This window comes from Danio rerio, chromosome 3 (assembly GCF_052040795.2).
Source record: "Danio rerio strain M-AB ecotype USA chromosome 3, GRCz13ab, whole genome shotgun sequence".
NCBI lineage: Eukaryota > Metazoa > Chordata > Actinopteri > Cypriniformes > Danionidae > Danio > Danio rerio.
Window position 1 is genome coordinate 2,006,057 of NC_141023.1, and position 18,194 is coordinate 2,024,250.

Genomic DNA, 18,194 nt, shown 5'->3' on the forward strand with positions numbered 1-18,194 from the left:
GCTATATCACAACCAATAAGCATAGGTTTCACTTTTGTTTGTGGACCAAAAACGAGCTTTTTGAACAACACAGAATGAGAGATAGGCATACATTTCTGCGCAGCTAAATAAAAAGCAAAAAAAAAGTTTTGCATGAAATAATTCTCATACTAAGTACTTTTGCATGCACAGCAGCACAGAAACATGACAAAACAGTGACACAGCAAAGACGAACTGCTGCTCTTGCTGTTTTCAAAAGACACAAATGAAGGTGCAGCTGTTTGTCTGCATTGCAGACAACCACATTTAACACCATATCCACAGACAACCATATCCATGCTGGCACATAAAACCTAAGGATGTTCCATATTGAATCTAGTTTCGTTATGTAACTATTTATAGTATAGTAAATATTTATATCTATTTTTTTTACTGAGGATTTGCACCATGTTTATTTGGACTTTGAAACATTATTATTTTTTTATTTGTTCATTGTACAAGTGGACACATTCTCTCACCTCAGCGGTCAAGATTAAGTCCTGAAAATCTCAATATGCTTACATTTCTTCATCACAACCTAGACTGAAAAAAACAACGCTTTAAATACATGTTTACAGCCATAAACTTGGTATTGCACTTTTGGTCTCCCATTTATCCTGCTTATAAGGAAGGACAGTTTAAGTTTATTTTTGTCTAGTCTTAAAAGACCTTGCTTGTTTATTCCTTCTAATTTAATTTATTAAAATGGGAGATTTTTCAGTTTATTTTTATAAAAGACTTCTATAGTTCTATTAAAATGGTTCTTTCAAAAGTTTGTTGAAATAAAACCTTTGTTCAGTCAGAAAACGTGTTCTTATTCTTTTCAGGGTCTTTGCTATGAGAATTACTATTTAATACCGTATACCGCGAAACCGTCAAACCGTGGTATTGTTTTAGACGATTATCATACCGTAAAAAATTCATACCGTTACAACCCTAATCGTCACTCATAGTTTTCTTCTGAACGCATAGTTTTCTTCTGAAATTACATTTTAAACTTCTTGGCGTGCAAATCTTTCACTTCTGGTGTTTCCTTGGTCCTCCATATCGAACACAGCAGTTTAAATGAAGGTATAAATGCTGTAAACTTGTGTGAAAACAAACTGGAGCTAGGAAATTTCATCAAGCATGTCCTGTGAATGAAGTGCTTCCCAGCCACAGGATGACCTTTTTATCCATGACGATGTAGCAGCTACTGATCGCTCGTCTGGTGGTTCCTGATGCACGGATATAGGGTGATGCTCATCTAAGAACTCTTCAAGACTCCAGCATGACTAAGATAAATGTTTGAAAACAAATTGCAATCAAATTCTATGATATATTTAAAAGAACATTTAAAGTAAATAAAACATTCAAGAAATCTAAACTCACCTTTTGAAAATCTTCATGATGATCCACAACTTGACTCTCCCAGCTGGTTGAGGTGACAGGATATGGAAAAGTAGAAAAAACACATACATCACTGTTGGAATCTCCAAAAACAATTAGGTTAACCACTATGACTAGAACTGGAAAAACAGGCAGCTGTCTGTCCAGAATCCTCAATTTAACACAACACTTGGAGCAAAATTTAGAGGAGCTTAAAATCTTTTATATCATTTAGTGATGCTGACTTCACCAAAATATTGGCCACAGTGTAAAAAATATTCATAAACTTACAGTTTTCTGTAAGCGTGTGCATGCGTGTGTGTGTGTGTGTGTGTGTGTGTGTGTGTGTGTGTGTGTGTGTGTGTGCGCGTGCGTGTTTCTTTACCAGATTCAACTTGTTAGGCCCTTTCAGGTCCAGTATTGACGCCACCTTTCCTGGAGTCTAGCAGATGTTTCAGGTCCAAATATAATCTAAAATATTAGGATAAGCAGAAGAGGAAAAGTGCAAAGCAAAGAGCAAAACATTATTTAAGTAACAGTTCAGTTCAGTCCACAATACAAAACTTATCACCTTCATGTCATTTGTTATTCTCTAATGCTCTCTAATACCCTCTCAGGTTATTGTGAAAATAAATACAGAACTTTATCAAACATACCTTCATTATTATCACCAAAAAAATAAAAATGCACCATCCGTCTCTAATCAGCCACCGTCACAGGGTCTTGTGTTATTGTATAGAGAACTGTGGCTGTTAAAAAACAACAAAAAATTAGTATCTAACACATATGCATAACCTTCAGATAAAAGGAGAGATGAACATCACAAAGTATGCCTCACACTTTTTCAGATATCTTTTGATTCAGATGTTGATTATTGATAATAAATCTACAAATCAAACCTGTATCATCATTAGGCTGCTCAAATATGAATCAGTTGATTAATTTTACAGACAGGTGGCTGTTTACAACGCACTAAATTGCCTTTAATAAAACGGAAATGTTGTGTACAGTACATGCTAAGTTTAGCCTATAGTTTTAAGCAGATGTTCCTGACTACAGAAATAGCCTAACTTAACTTACTAACGTCAGACATCCCGAGTTGGGAAAAGTCATTTTCGGGGGATACAGAGTTGATTTGCGGGAGGTAGCGGGAGAGATGGGTACCTGAAGAGCAATGGGATGAGTTGCGCGCGACGTACCTGAAGAGCTGGGAAGGATGCGTTGGAGGGGGTGTGCAAAGTGTTTAATGACCAGGCGGGAGACGCGCGATTTCCGGGAGATTATCATTCCCATGCGGGCATCTACTTGGGCATCTGGGAGTCTCTGTGCATTTGCGGGATAACGTTAACGTTAGTCCCGCAACTTCCGGGAGACTCCTGTAACGTTAAATGTCCGAGAAAGTGCAAACGCGGTCATTTAAAGACATTAATGTGTCAGGGTTCAGGAAGGATGAGGGAGCGAGGACTCAAGTGCAAACAGGATGATTCATTGATAATAAAAAATAAACAAAATTAGAACAAAAACCACCCCGAGGGGGAGAAACATAACTATAAAACAAACACTCAAACAAACTTGGATGGGCTGGCAGGACAAACAGGACTGGATAGCACACGACATGGAAATAACGACGACGAACAGGCAAATGACTGAAAACATGAGGGGGATTATAAAGCAAAAAGTAAATTGACACACAGGTGAACATGACAAACTAATAATGAGTAAACAAGGAGGGTGGGACTAGACAATAGACGGGAGAGCGCATGACACAGAGAGACAATACAAGCCATGCGCTCACATAACGCAACACTGAAGCACACGACAAAAGCACGTGACCACAATGTAAACACCAAGCCACGTGCTTTGACAAGAGACGCAAGACACGAGCACACGATAGATAAACACCTTATCGTGCGCTCACACATAAGCAACGCGCATGCTTCATCTCAGCGCCAACCAAAACTGAAACCAACTAGACGGAGGCGCCGAGAATAAAGCAGCGCGCTGCTGACAGAACAAACACAAACACTAGTACAAGAGCGCGCGCGTCTGAGGGACGCAGAGCGTGCGCGGCCACATCAAGTGGCAGCGCGCACACTCTGCGTACACCCACGACGGCGCGCGCGCGCACACACAGAGACAGAAACAGGACCAGACATGGAGTAGTGTCAGAGCTCTGCCACCAAAACAAGAATTTACAAGACCAAAGTGGCAGAACCCTGACACTAGCCCCCCCCAAAAGGGACGCCACCTGGCGTCCCTAAAGGGAACATCCAACAAGGTACAAGACAGACAAGAAACACTACAAGACAACAAAACAGGCAACATCAACAGACACAAGACAGGGAGGTGAACAGGCAAGACGACATGAAGGGGGGGAGGGAGGGAAGCCAAGCCAGACCCAAAACGACAAACAAGGGAGGGATGGGAGGGCAAGACAAGGGAGGATCAGTCCAGGGTGGGACCGGAGGAACTGTCCAGGGTGGGTCCAGCGGGTCAGGAGCCCCAGCAGGGAACCAGGGTGGAGCCGGTGGGTCCGTCCAGGGTGGAGGAAAGGAACACCAGGGAGGAGCAGGAGGGACGACCCAGGGAGGGTCTATGAGGGTAAACAAGACCAGAGGTCTGTGGGGGGCCGGCTGGGATGAAGGCCTGTGGGGAGCCGGCTGGGATGAAGGCCTGTGGGGAGCCGGCTGGTCTAGAGGCGACTTAACTAAAGCCGGCGGGGCTGAAGACCCGAGGGGAGCCGGCGGGGCTGAAGACCCGAGGGGAGCCGGCGGGGCTGAAGACCAGAGGGGAGCCGGCGGGGCTGAAGACCAGAGGGGAGCCGGCGGGGCTGAAGACCAGAGGGGAGCCGGCGGGGCTGAAGACCAGAGGGGAGCCGGCGGGGCTGAAGACCAGAGGGGAGCCGGCGGGGCTGAAGACCAGAGGGGAGCCGGCAGGGCAAGGAGCCGGGCTGGGGCCGGCAGGGCAAGACGTCTGGTTGGGGCCGGCAGGGAAAAGAGCCGGGCTGGGGCCGGCAGGGCTAGACGTCTGGTAGGTGCCGGCAGGGCAAGGAGCCGGGCTGGGGCCGGCAGGGATAGACGTCTGGTAGGTGCCGGCAGGGAAAGACGTCTGGTAGGTGCCGGCAGGGCAAGGTGCCGGGCTGGAGCCGGCTGGGCAAGACGTCTGGGTGGTGCCGGCAGGGCAAGGAGCCGGGCTGGGGCCGGCAGGGCTAGACGTCTGGTAGGTTCCGGCAGGGCAAGGAGCCGGGCTGGGGCCAGCAGGGCTAGACGTCTGGTAGGTTCCGGCAGGGCAAGGAGCCGGGCTGGGGCCGGCAGGGCTAGACGTCTGGTAGGTGCCGGCAGGGAAAGACGTCTGGTAGGTGCCGGCAGGGCAAGGTGCCGGGCTGGAGCCGGCTGGGCAAGACGTCTGGGTGGTGCCGGCAGGGCAAGGAGCCGGGCTGGGGCCGGCACTGAGCTGCGCTCAGGGGCTGGAGCTGACACTGGAGGGCGCTCAGGGGCTGGAGCCGACACTGGAGGGCGCTCAGGGGCTGGAGCCGACACTGGAGGGCGCTCAGGGGCTGGAGCCGACACTGGAGGGCGCTCAGGGGCTGGAGCCGACACTGGAGGGCGCTCTGGGGCTGATGCAGCAGTTTGGGCAGCCCTCTTTCTCTGCAGCCTCCGTTTACTCGACCGAGTCAGAGGGAGGTCATGAGCTGCACTCGTAGAGGAAGGAGGGGTGGAGTATTTGCCACAATCAGCTGGAGGTGGTGTGAGGATCTGCCAATCCTTGCGGTGGTGGAGATAAAGTGAGAAGCCCCAGAAGTCCAACACCCCAAGCTGATCCATCTCCCACTGTGGCAGGGGTTCATAGAGACAGAGATTAAAAGCTTCCTTCAGAGTGGCGTCATCAAACTCAAGCCCCCTAGCATAAGTCCAAAAAAACTGGGCAAAGCTTTTTACCTCCAGACCTTGCTGGCGGGCCGACACCAGCCCCTGAAGGCGCCTCTGTCTCTCCTCTGCTGTGGTGGGTGGAAGGATAATTATGCTCATCCTGTTGCTGAGTCCTCTGTTTGGCCTGTTCGTACTGTCAGGGTTCAGGAAGGATGAGGGAGCGAGGACTCAAGTGCAAACAGGATGATTCATTGATAATAAAAAATAAACAAAATTAGAACAAAAAACACCCCGAGGGGGAGAAACATAACTATAAAACAAACACTCAAACAAACTTGGATGGGCTGGCAGGACAAACAGGACTGGATAGCACACGACATGGAAATAACGACGACGAACAGGCAAATGACTGAAAACATGAGGGGGATTATAAAGCAAAAAGTAAATTGACACACAGGTGAACATGACAAACTAATAATGAGTAAACAAGGAGGGTGGGACTAGACAATAGACGGGAGAGCGCATGACACAGAGAGACAATACAAGCCATGCGCTCACATAACGCAACACTGAAGCACACGACAAAAGCACGTGACCACAATGTAAACACCAAGCCACGTGCTTTGACAAGAGACGCAAGACACGAGCACACGATAGATAAACACCTTATCGTGCGCTCACACATAAGCAACGCGCATGCTTCATCTCAGCGCCAACCAAAACTGAAACCAACTAGACGGAGGCGCCGAGAATAAAGCAGCGCGCTGCTGACAGAACAAACACAAACACTAGTACAAGAGCGCGCGCGTCTGAGGGACGCAGAGCGTGCGCGGCCACATCAAGTGGCAGCGCGCACACTCTGCGTACACCCACGACGGCGCGCGCGCGCGCGCACACAGAGACAGAAACAGGACCAGACATGGAGTAGTGTCAGAGCTCTGCCACCAAAACAAGAATTTACAAGACCAAAGTGGCAGAACCCTGACATTAATGTTAACATTCCGACTTTAATGGTTGTCAACACTTAATATAATTCAAGCGTACGTTATCACGCGTGTCTATGGACTAACGTTAACAGTATGGACGGCCACAAATGAACCTGTTTAAAAGGGCCGCGGTGTTTAAAATAACCAAATTAACGTACACGAATAACAAACAATCATATGTTTTAGTCAGGAAGCCTTCTACAAGTAAGCATATGTTGATTTACTCACCAGATATGTTTTAGAAACTCTCCAGAGCTTATGGAAACCGTCCTGTGTCGCCGTTAGCATCCGGGCAGAGTAGGCTAGGCTGCTCCGGGGATTCCCTCGCTAGTTTGCTTGGAATTAAAGGAGAAGTGTCGATTTTATTTTACAAATGGTTAACAACGCACAAAATGGCATTAAGCGTGACAGAAATGTGTTGAACATGTACATTTGATGTTTTTATGCACTATGTATGCGTGAGCATATATAAAAACATTCTTGAAAAGAAGTGAATATTAATGCAGTTAAGCTAGATACACAAACGACCATGAATGAACCGCAGAAGTTTAAAATTGTCACTCCATTCTAAAGTTATTAACTTAGCAATATGTTTACAACTGTATTTCCTTAAAGAAAGTCAGTAAAAAAACAACATTTAGGTAGTTTGACTCACCAAATGGCGTCTGGAAAATTCTTCAGTGACTGGGGCTGCATGAATTCCCGGATGTTGGAAATAACACCACCAAGTGTTGAAAACTTAAAGGGCCATGCAACCCCCTCGTTTCAGCAGGGTGTTTTCACACCTCCACTTTGGAAAAAGTCAGAAAAGTGGGTGTGTCCAGCTCTGTTTAGGGGGGAGTGTCGGAGAAACTAAAGTGGGATGGTGTGGGAGTGTCTATTTGTGCACGCATGAGTTTCAGAGTCAAAATACACACCCACAGCTGACAATGTGACTGTGTTTACATGGACATCTGTAGTCGAATTATTTGCCAAATTATTAAAAGTTGGACTTTAACTGCAGTTTGGCCCTTTCATTCAAGGAAATCATTCATGCCTCTCGCGACAAACGAGATATTTGATTCAAGGAACTGCTGCAAGCGTGTATTTTTCATGCAATGTTTGATACCGCACGGCGAATGAGAGAGAAAAAAACTCCGCATTTCCCTGAAACTTAGATGCACACGGCAGGTAGCGTCAGAAAGCCGCGTGTGTTATTCCGGTCACAAAATGCGGTGCTTACATTTCTGCACTCAGTGCAATAGTTAACTTAATTCGATACGAACAAACTGAATAAACAAAGAGCACTGGTCGCTCACTTACCAAATCTGTAGAGACAGGACAATCACCAGCAACTAGAGCCGCGTCTATATGGAGAGAAGACTACAAGCAAATTCAGATTTCAGCGTTTGCAGATGAGAACAGCTCTCAGGTAAACAATAATCCTCCTTAGACACGTAAGTTATTGTTGTCGAGCGTCGCGTACACTGTTAATCCACACGTGACTCTGAGCTCTCACAGAGAGAAAATGAAAACGAAACTTAACGGCAGCAAACTGTAAAAGCAACACTTCACGCTTGTTTTGCCAACACAACGTGGCGTCTTTGTGGCGTAAACACGGTGACACTAATGAATATTAATGAAGTTCCACAATAGAGCGCGCTGATTGGTTTGAACCAAGCCTTACTCATGCATTAATGTATCACACTGTAAGATGTAATAAGACTCACTCTGGCACAGACGTCCAGTCTGCACGCTGGAATACACGCTATTATCTCATGACCGTGATGCAGCTTCAAAAATTCGTTTCAAACAGGAAGTACAAATTTGCTTGAAATAACGCAAAAACAACCAATTTACACTTTTTAGTGAAATATAGGTGTCCTAATAGTGTTTTTAGCAGTGTGGGACACATATACCACTGTCAACAGCTCAAAAAATGTGTTTTGGTGTTTCGTGACCCTTTAACTCCTTGATTTCGCACTGAATAAAAATCAATTCCAACTCTAATTATATTCATTTATCAAAATCTAACTCTTTAACGTCAACACTTTACTCTGAAATGCTTCAACACCGAGAATTTAACTCTGATGAATTTGCTGTGTATGTGCCTCAAATCAACAACCATTGTTCCAGTGCCCAAAAAGCCAACAGTGAAATGTCTGAACGACTACCGCCCAGTTCCTCTGACACCCATTATAATGAAGTGTTTTGAGAGACTTATTCTTTCACACATCAAAACCAACATCCCTAGTGACCTGGATAGCCTACAGTTTGCTTACTGCAGGAACTGATCAATCTCAATCACACTTCACACCAGCCTTTCTCATCTGGAGCATCCCAATACACATGTTAGGATGTTATTTGTAGATTTCACAGAATGTAAGAGTGGGCAACCACATCTTATCCACCATCACCATTAATACAGGAGCACTGCAGGGCTGCGTCCTCAGCCCAGTACTTTTCACCCTATTCACACATGACTGCAAACCCATTCACTCTTCCAACACTATAGTGAAGTTTGCTGACGACACCACAATAATAGGACAAATCTCAGGTAACGAGTCTCACTACAGAGAGGACGTCCAACACCTAATCAACTGGTGTGTCAATAAAGATTTGGTTCTGAACACCTCCAAAACAAAAGAGATCATTGTAGACTACAGAAGATCAAAAAGGACACCACCAACCCTCCTCCACATAAATGGCGAGGAAGTTCTTTAGGATCATATAAACTAGAAGTTCCAAGAGTTCAGTCAAAGCAGGGTGAATCTGCCTTCAGCCACTATGCCCCTCACTGCTGGAATCAGCTTCCAGAAATGATCAGATGTGCTCCAACATTAGGCACATTCAAATCAAGACTGAACACACATCTGTTTAGCTGTGCCTTTACTGAATGAGCACTGTGCTGCGTCCGACAGATTGCACTATCATGTTTTTCCTCTTCTTCTTCATTCTTTTATATCACATTTTACCTGTTTTTATGTTTTTTTAACGCATTTTTATTTTTGTTTTTATTTTTATTTAACTTGTATGTTTTATTCTTGTTTATGTAAAGCACTTTGAATTGCCACTGTATATGAAATGTGCTATATTAATAAACTTGCCTTGCCTTGCCTATTTGACTGGGTTGTGTAGTTTGTGTTGTGCAAAAAAAAAAAAAAAATGGCAGGAAAAGGTAATTACATTCCAGCTTGTATTGAAATATCATCATCACCTATTCACAAACTCCAAAATAAACATTACAAATACCACAGACAAACAGTCACAACCGCCACCACCACAAAAATTCTAAATACAATTGAATAATAAAAATGGTTTTGATTATAGAATGTCCATCATTGCTGATGATGAGTGGTCAATGCAGCCATGAGGTTTAACAGTCTTATCTGTTGACTTATTCAGTGTAGATGACCTTGAGGAAGTATAATTCATCAGAGTACATACTTAAACCATACAAACGTTGTACATTAAACAGTGAATTTCACTAATGTTTAACCATAACAAAAGTACCATTAACTAATGATTGCTTTCCAAGTACTGCATCATTAAGCGCAGAAGTCTTTATGATTCTTTTGTTTCAAATCAGTGGTTCTGAGCACCTGGTTTCGATAAACAAGGCTTCATTATGTCATAATGGCTTCAAAAGGTTTGAAAATTTTGATTATTCTCTATTGGGGTGATCTGAGACAATTGTAAAATGAAAAGTAAGCCAGTAGTCTCTTGTTGGCCTGCAAAGCCCACCATATGGAACAAACATATGTCTTGATATACAAATTTATTATAGACACATAATAGTTGGATTTGAAAGTGCATTTATAGCTTATCATTTCAATTTAATATTACAATAAGTTTGAAAAAAGTCTACTGTAAAACATGCTTGTCTGGGTTTTTGTTGCATTTGTACAGTTTTGATCAGCAGGTGCCAGATTCAAAACTTTGCAATGGATTTGAAACTCCCTGACTACTATTAACTATGATTACAAAGTAAAAAAATGTAATTTTTTAATTGACAGAATCTTATAACTACCTTTAATATCAATAAAAATGACGTGAAATGACTAGATTGCAAATGCTAAAAATTAATATTGCAGTGTTTCATGCATTTATTAAATGTAGACATGCAAGCTAAATAAAAAATTCTAAAATGAGAAATGACACTAATACAAGTTAAATACCTGTATTAATAAACGGACATTCATTCATTTATTTTCTGTCACTTTTCCAGGGCCAGGTCGCGGGGGCAGCAGTCTTAGGAGTGAACCCCAGACTTCCCTCTCCCCAGACAGTTCCTCCAGCTCCTCCAGGGGTGATCCCGAGGCATTTCCAGGCCAGCCGAGAGACATAATCCCTCCAGCGTGTCCTGGGTCTTCCCCGAGGCCTCCTCCCGGTGGGACATGCCTGGAATACCTCCCTAGGTAGGTGTCCAGGAGGCATCCGAAACAGATGCCCGAGCCACCTCTGCTGACTTCTCTCGATGTGGAGGAGCAGCGGCTCTACTCCGGGCTCCTCCCGGGTGTCAGAGCTCCTCACCCTGTCTGTAAGAGTGTGGCCTGCCACCCTGCCAAGGAAACTAATTTTTGCCACTTTATAAACAGACATTTCAGTTCAATTTGCAATACAATTCAGCCAAATTTCATTACACACACACAAAACGGGAACTAAAGCATAAGATAAATACAGGAAAAGTAATGTTTTTGTTGAAAATTGGTCTGTTTTTTTTTTTTTTAAATCACTGAATGACACAGCCTGATCGACTGTTTTGTGATTTAAAAACCATATGATTCCTTTTAATTATCTCTGTGAGCTCCAGAACATGTTTTAGCTTGCTTTCTGTGGACTTATAAAATTCTTCTGCTTGTTTTCTTACTTCAACTTCATGTTTTTTAATAATCACTTTTATTTCCTCTTCATGTGTCATCTGATTCAATTTAAATATCTCTTTCTCGACCTCTTCTTGCTCTCTTTTCAGGCCTTCAATCATTTTCTTTCTCTCTTCTTCTCTTCTCTCTTCATCTTCTTGTTTTCTTCTCTCCCACTCCTCTTTTCTCTCTCTCTCCAGCTCCTCATAATGTCTCTTTGTCTCCTGTCTCTTTTCTTCATATTCTCTCTCCTTTTCTTCTCTTTCTCTTCTCTGTTTCAGTCTCTCCTCCTCCATCCTCTGTCGTTCTTCTTCTCTTTCAAATCTCTTTTTCATTTTCTCCAGTTCTTCTTGTTTTTCTCTCAGTTGTTCTTCGTGTTTCTCTTTTCTTTTTCTTTCTTCTTCCTCTCGTTCTCTCATCCTTCGTCTTTTCTCATCCTCCCATTCTCTCTGCTGTCGTTTAATTTCCTCTAGAATCTCTTTTCTCTCATTTTCTGCTTCTTTTATTTTTCTTTTCCATCTCTGTCTTTCCTCCTCTTCTTCTTCATTTCTTCTTCTCGCCTCTAAATCTCTCTTTTTTGTTTCTTCTTCTTGTTTCATCTTTAATTTGTTTATAATACGCTCTTGTTCACTTTTCATCTTTTCTTGGTCTTGTCTGTATTTCTCTTCTCTCCTTCTGTCTTCTTCTCTTTCTTTCTGCTGTTGTTCATACTGTGATTTCTGGCTTTCTATCTCTTTCTTCATTTCTTCTATTCTCTGATCATATTCAGGTCTATGCTGTTCTTTAGTTTTCTGTTTCCCAAAGGTTTTTTTTATTTTTTCTTCTTTTTCTTTCAGTTGATTCTCCATTTTCTCTTCTGCTCTTTGTTTTTCTTCTTCGAGTCTCTTCATCATGTCCTTAATCTCCATCTCATATTTGGCCTGTAACTCTTCTCTCTGTTTCTGAATCTCTCTTTCTCTCTCTTTCATAATTTCCTCCATCTTCTTCTTAATGGACATCTCTGCCTCCTCAAACATGCTGTTAGTGAAGTATCCACCCTGATTATTACTCTTCACCTCTTCTATCATCTTTAACAGCTTCATCACTTGAGTTTTGTCTTGTTTTTCTCTGTTATTGAAAGCCAGGAATCTGTTCCCACAATCTCTGATCAGTTTCTGGAGCTGTGCTTTGTTGCCTTTTTTTACATAATCTTCTATAGATTCATCCCCAAGATCATCTTCTCTGGTGAACAGAACGATGCTGAACTGAGCAGATTTTGGACCAAATATCTTCTTGATCAGATCAATAGTGTCTGTGTCCTCTCTGGTAAATCGTACCACACTGACCACAATGATGAACACATGAGGTCCAGGAGCTGACAGTGAAACACACCTTACTATTTCTTCCACCACTTGATCATTTGGCAGTGCTGTGTCGAATAGCCCCGGAGTATCAACAACAGCTACTGATCGACCATCAACTTCTCCAACTGCCCTCTCACAAACAGTCGTCACTGAATCCATGCTTGCAACACTCATAAACTCATTTCTTGCCAGTATGGTGTTTCCTGTTGCGCTCTTTCCATTTCCTGTTCTCCCAATCAGCACAATCCTCAGACAATTCTGATCATCCAAAGGTTCAGCACCTGAAAATCACCATGCATTAATATCATAGAACTCTATTTCTGGAGTTTTCCATTCCATATCTTAAATGTAAAAAATATTTAAAAAAAAAAAAGAACAAGAAGAAAAAGAAGTCAATACATACAATGATTAAGATTTTCTTTTAAACTTCAGTAAATTAATTGAGATATTGAGGTACTTACAAATAGGTGGGGTGATTATTACATTTGTCCGAAAACTTAATATAATTGTACTGGGCTTTTATGGCCATTTCCACTGTCAAAAAGCATACTAAATTGAACCGTACCACATTTTTCAGAACCCTTTCGAAAGGGTACCAAACATGAGAAAGAGTACCAAAGGGTGGAGCTACACATGCAGCTGAACGCTGATTGGTTACAGAGATATGTCACGAGCTCGATGAGCTAGCTAGAATGAAAACAAAGGAACTGCCATGTTTTTAATACAAATGATTGTTTTCAGAGAAGAAGCCCGACAAAACACAGCAGCAAATTGTTTCAGCAACCCAAATCACAAACAAACTGCCATGTTTATCACAGACTTCTGGACTATTATGGACTGGGATTGCCAGAGTTAGTCTCTTAGAGAGGTTACATGTGCTGGTGAAGAGTACACACAGATGGGAGGTATGCTGTTTGTAGCTTATCTTTAATTGACAACATATCGGAGACTCTAAGAGTCTGTATGTGTTCATATATGCTGCATTTATGTATTTATTGTAGGGATGCTCATATCAGTTAATTTTGCTAACCGACAAGCGCTGCTCATTAATCGGTTATTAACGGTTAACTGGTCAGATTACTATTAATTTTATAATAAACAAATTGACATGTCTATTTTGTGTCTGACAAATAAAATATTGCATTTTAAAATACTGATTTATTTTTATAGCATATTAATAACAGAACATCTTCACGCACCTGCAGTGTTTAGCAAAGAAGAGCAGAATAATCTAAATAAAATGAATAAAATACATAGGACTGCCCTAAATTATTTTCACTTAAATAATTAATTTATATTACAAAATGAAAACACTGACTGATTCTTTTTAATAACCGGCATAGACTGTTTTTTTTTTTCAATCATGTTTTTTTTTTTTCTCGTCAAATAAAAATAGCTGACTTCCTCAAATCGCTCTCTCCACGGAAAATATGCATTTATTTAATGCCTCGCTGTTATTATTATAAACACAAAACCTTTTTACATTTTTAATAGAAATCATTATTTTAAAGATTATGTCTTGACGTGGTTTCCTCTCTCTCTCCCTCGTGGTTCAAGTGCGCGCGCTGCGTGATGAAAAGACAACACGTGCGCATATGTTGACTTTTTGTAAACAGTTTTGTTGTTTAAATATGATATTGCATTAATGTGCATACATGCTCTATAAGCTGTAAAATAAAAGGTTAAGCCTTTGTGTTGCGTTTATGACGCAGATCCAGGTCAACATCAGCGCTTTTTTTGGCATGAACACGTCTGTTAAACAGCATATTCTTCTTCCATTTTGCTTCTTTGGCAAATGTGTCTGTAGGCACTGGTTATACGTTATCGTCCCGCAAGTTAAGTATGTCTTGCAGTTGAACAAGTGGCCGACCACAGCTAACGTGCTTTTTTCATTCCAAAAACGCGAGGCGCACCTCACTGCCTTTATGTTGACAAGGATAAAAGAAGAGAAGAAGCGCGGCCGGTCCTCTTATGAAACGACTGAATCAGCTGGGTATCGATTGTGCAAAAGTGTTGCTGTCTGTGTTGTTACAATTATAATATTTAATAATAGTGTGATATTCAAGATTTGTACATTCATACAGCTCTGGATAACTTAAAACAGCGATTAGACCTTCAGAGCGGTGTTAATGCTTCCTGAAGTAAAGGGAAACGGCTATAAACTCCAGCATGATAGACTGATTATATGCAGAGTCATACTTTATCTTTAAATAAAGTATAACTATAGAAACTGTGTTCATCTTAACTGAAAGCTTCTGTGTGTTTGTTGGCCTCACGCAGCGCGCACCTGTCAGTCAGTCAGTCAGTCAGTCAGTCAGCACGTAACCCCAAAGGATTAAACAATAGCGCACAGCACTATATATGGTTACAAAAAAGTTTGCGCTGTTATAATCCACTTACCTTTTAATACGTTTTGGTGCGATTATAATCCGCTATTTAAAAAAAAACAACAATAACTGAATGTTTTGAATGGGTAATGTAGCCGTGGCGGGATGCATTTTGGTTTCCGCCATGGAAGAATGAATGTAGCGGAACCCAAGCTCTTTAAAAGTTCTCTGTAGTTGTCTTGACAACACAAACTGCTGCTCTGAGATGAGCCGCGTGCAAAAGATGCTCCTCTTAACGCAACGGCGCATTCAATCGGCCCTTATGCAGTCAAACTAAAAATATATAAAATAATATTTTTAATCGTTTAACTGATAGCATTAATCGGTCACAAACACACCCTTTCGGTTAACGATTAATCGATTATTTTGAGCATCCCTAATTTATTGTATATAATTGCAGAAGTTACAGTAGCCTATTTCGCACTGTCATTGATCTGCAGTTATAATCAAATCATTTTGATAGAAAAGTTATTAATAAACATTTATAAACAAGTATTTAGGTGTATATAGCGTCTGTTTTGTGATAAGTGCTTCTCATATGTGAGCCACCTGTACAGCTTTACTGTATACACTTATTCGAGCGAGAATAATGCGACTTAAACTTTCTGTCGTACACCACGCCCACCATAAGGATACCCTTAGTAATGGAAATGCAAACCTGATAAAGGTGACCCGTACCAATCTGTACCGTACAATACCAGTCAGTGGAAAGGACCATTAATTCCAACACAATAATTACATTAGATGTAAAATGTAATAAGCCAAAGTTTTTTTACATCACCTTTAAATCAGCCGGATTGAAAGATTTTACTGGATATAAGCCCCTTTCACACAATAATACCAGTAAATATCAGGCAAATTACCAGAACAACTTTACCGAAAAAATTAAGAAAGCGAATTTAGAGAATGAATTTACCAGTATTTTCAAAAAGGGCCTGTTCACACATGATCTGTATGTGTAAAAGGGGCTAAAGGTAGTGTAAGCTATATAAAGATAGGAATGCATGATTAACCAAAGGGAATATTCATGCTCATTTTGTCAGTAAAGTCAGCTGTAAATCTCCAGCATCTTTTTTCAGACAAAGAAGTGTTTAATAAACAGTTATAGGTCAGTGACAAGCTACAGTAAATGATCTCTAAATCAATACGAATTATTCTGATTTGATCACTTCTCATTGATCCCTACTATATACATACACTCTCAGAAATAAAGGTACATGAGCTGTCACTGGGGTGGTACTTTTTCAAAAGGTACAAATTTGTATTTTAATCCATATTGGTATCTCAAAAGTAAGTCAGTGATTCAGTAGCTGATCTGTATGACAAGCACCGCCTTCTCTATATGTACAAGAAAATTTATATCTAAAACACAATAAATGTATCTGGCTTAAAGTATTTTACATTTCACAAAAATGAGAGACAGAGAGTATAGGAGAGAGAGGCGGTGGCTTTCTTATAATAAAGTTAAATTTGATAGTTATTTGTGTATTCGTGTGCATATAAATGTACTCACTAACAATTGGAAACAACAACTAGGAGACTTTGTAACGTTTAGTAACTGCTTCCAGGCAAATGTTAAGTTTCATGATGTTTCTGTGACCCATTTTACCAAGTGAAAATGCACTAACTCTAATTCATTGATAAATCATTGAAATCTAGCTCTTATTTTACATTAATAACAGACTTGAAAAACACAAAAGAGGGGTTGCACACCGCATGCACTGCCCAGCGCTGCATCATGACATGCCATGCATTTTAGAATTCTGAACATAGATTTCTATGAGGTACGCACACCAGCAGCGGCTGTCCACTTCGCCCAGCTATGACTCAGGACACTGTTCATATTTCTGCCATGGCACAAAGTGCTATCTGAATAGTTTCACATTAAATGACATTCCAATGTGCACGTCTGGTGTGCGATACTTCCAACTGTCATGTGCATGATGCTGAGCAGCATATTCAGTGCGCGACCCCTTAAACAAGACTGCATGAAAATTGCAAGAGAAAGAGTGCAATATTCTAATAAAAATACATAAGCTTTAAAAAAAAACTTACCTTGTAACTGACCCTTCTCCTGTAGCTCTTTGATTTTATTCTCCAGTCTCTTCAGTTCTTCTTTATATTTCTCCTCTGCTTCACGTCTACCCCTGTTCTCTTGTGCTTCCACATACATCTGAGGTGAATATGGTTCAGTTTTCATCTTCTCTATATACTCCAGCAGTTCTGGGATCTGTTTGGAGTTTTCAGGTTTCTTTGATTCAATAACACAGTGCTGGCCACCACAATGACTGATTAATTTCTGTAATTCTCGACTTGATTTTATAAAGTCTGCCACTGGTCTTTTATAAGTTCCGTCATTAAAAAAAAGTACCATCATATGATGCTTGGTGTCAAAAATATTAAGGATCTTCTCCATTTCTGCTTTGTCTTCATCAGTCAAATGTCCCAAAGAAATGATGAGGAGGAAAGCATGAACTCCAGGATGACAGAGAGACACACAGCGGAGAGTCTGACGCATCACTTCATCTTTTGAGAGACGACTGAGAGCTGGGAGCTCCAGCAGACTGACCTGACGACCATAAATCTCTTTATCTTTCTTTACACACTCCTTACTGCTTGCTCGCTGGTGTGACATACTGATCTCTTTTCCTTGTAAAAGTTTTGACACAGAGACTTTATGTAATCCATCACTTCCACACAGCACCAGATTCAGCTTCTGTTTTCCAGAGACATTTGCTGGCACTGAAACATTAAAGAGATTTGATTACTGAAAAGCCATATTTATAACATCTCATTTATACACACATACACAGACACACAATATGACAACACAGGAAGAAGATAACAATACAAGAGAAACCAGGATTGTGACACCAATGTGAATTGTGATGCCTCGTTTCCACTGAGTGGTAAGCTTCAGTTAAATATGGGGCAAGTCACTTTTATCAGGCTTGTGTCTCCACTGTAAAAGTAAAGCTGTATAGGTTGTTCACATGTCATACGAAAAGCACTTCTTACAAAACAGATGCTTTATACACATAAATACTTGAGTATAATTGTTAATTTGTAACCTTTCTATTAACAGGATTTGATTATAACTGCAGATAAAGCGAAATAGCCTACTGTAACGTCTGCAATTATTTATTTTATATAAAACATATAGGAACACATGCAGACCCTTGCAGTCTCTGAAATGTTACCAATTACAGAAAAATTACACGCAAAGTACATTCAGGCCTTAGTTGGGTTCAAAAACAATACAAATCATATACAGTGCAAACCTCTCATTGTATCTTTGTTCTTCACCAGCACATGTAACCTCTTATTAGAACGTATGTGAAGGGGCTTATTATTATTTGTATTATTATGATGTAATGTCTCA

General features: G+C 41.2%; 1 protein-coding gene and 1 long non-coding RNA gene across 2 annotated transcripts; both read right to left on the reverse strand.

Moving 5' to 3' along the window:
* Positions 1-1,157: 1,157 nt before the first annotated feature.
* Positions 1,158-1,891, reverse strand: LOC147845385 (uncharacterized). The gene is made up of 3 exons (XR_015480326.1): positions 1,772-1,891; positions 1,390-1,432; positions 1,158-1,292 (listed from the first exon to the last, which is right to left on the reverse strand). It is a non-coding gene; the product is annotated as an uncharacterized LOC147845385 (long non-coding RNA).
* Positions 1,892-10,812: 8,921 nt separating this feature from the next.
* LOC147845386 (uncharacterized) lies at positions 10,813-17,543 on the reverse strand. Its single transcript, XM_087243566.1, has 2 exons — positions 16,868-17,543; positions 10,813-12,706 (listed from the first exon to the last, which is right to left on the reverse strand). The coding sequence occupies exons 1-2, from the start codon at positions 17,445-17,447 to the stop codon at positions 10,953-10,955; spliced, it is 2,334 nt and encodes a 777-aa protein (XP_087099692.1). The 5' UTR covers positions 17,448-17,543; the 3' UTR covers positions 10,813-10,952.
* Between the last annotated feature and the right edge of the window lie 651 nt (positions 17,544-18,194).

Excerpts from the sequence above, each read along its gene's own strand:
- LOC147845386 (XM_087243566.1), bottom strand. The coding sequence starts at position 17,447 with ATGTCACACCAGCGAGCAAGCAGTAAGGAGTGTGTAAAGAAAGATAAA. Across the intron at positions 12,707-16,867 it reads GGAGAAGGGTCAGTTACAAG|GTGCTGAACCTTTGGATGAT; the intron begins GTAAGTTTTTTT and ends GGTGATTTTCAG.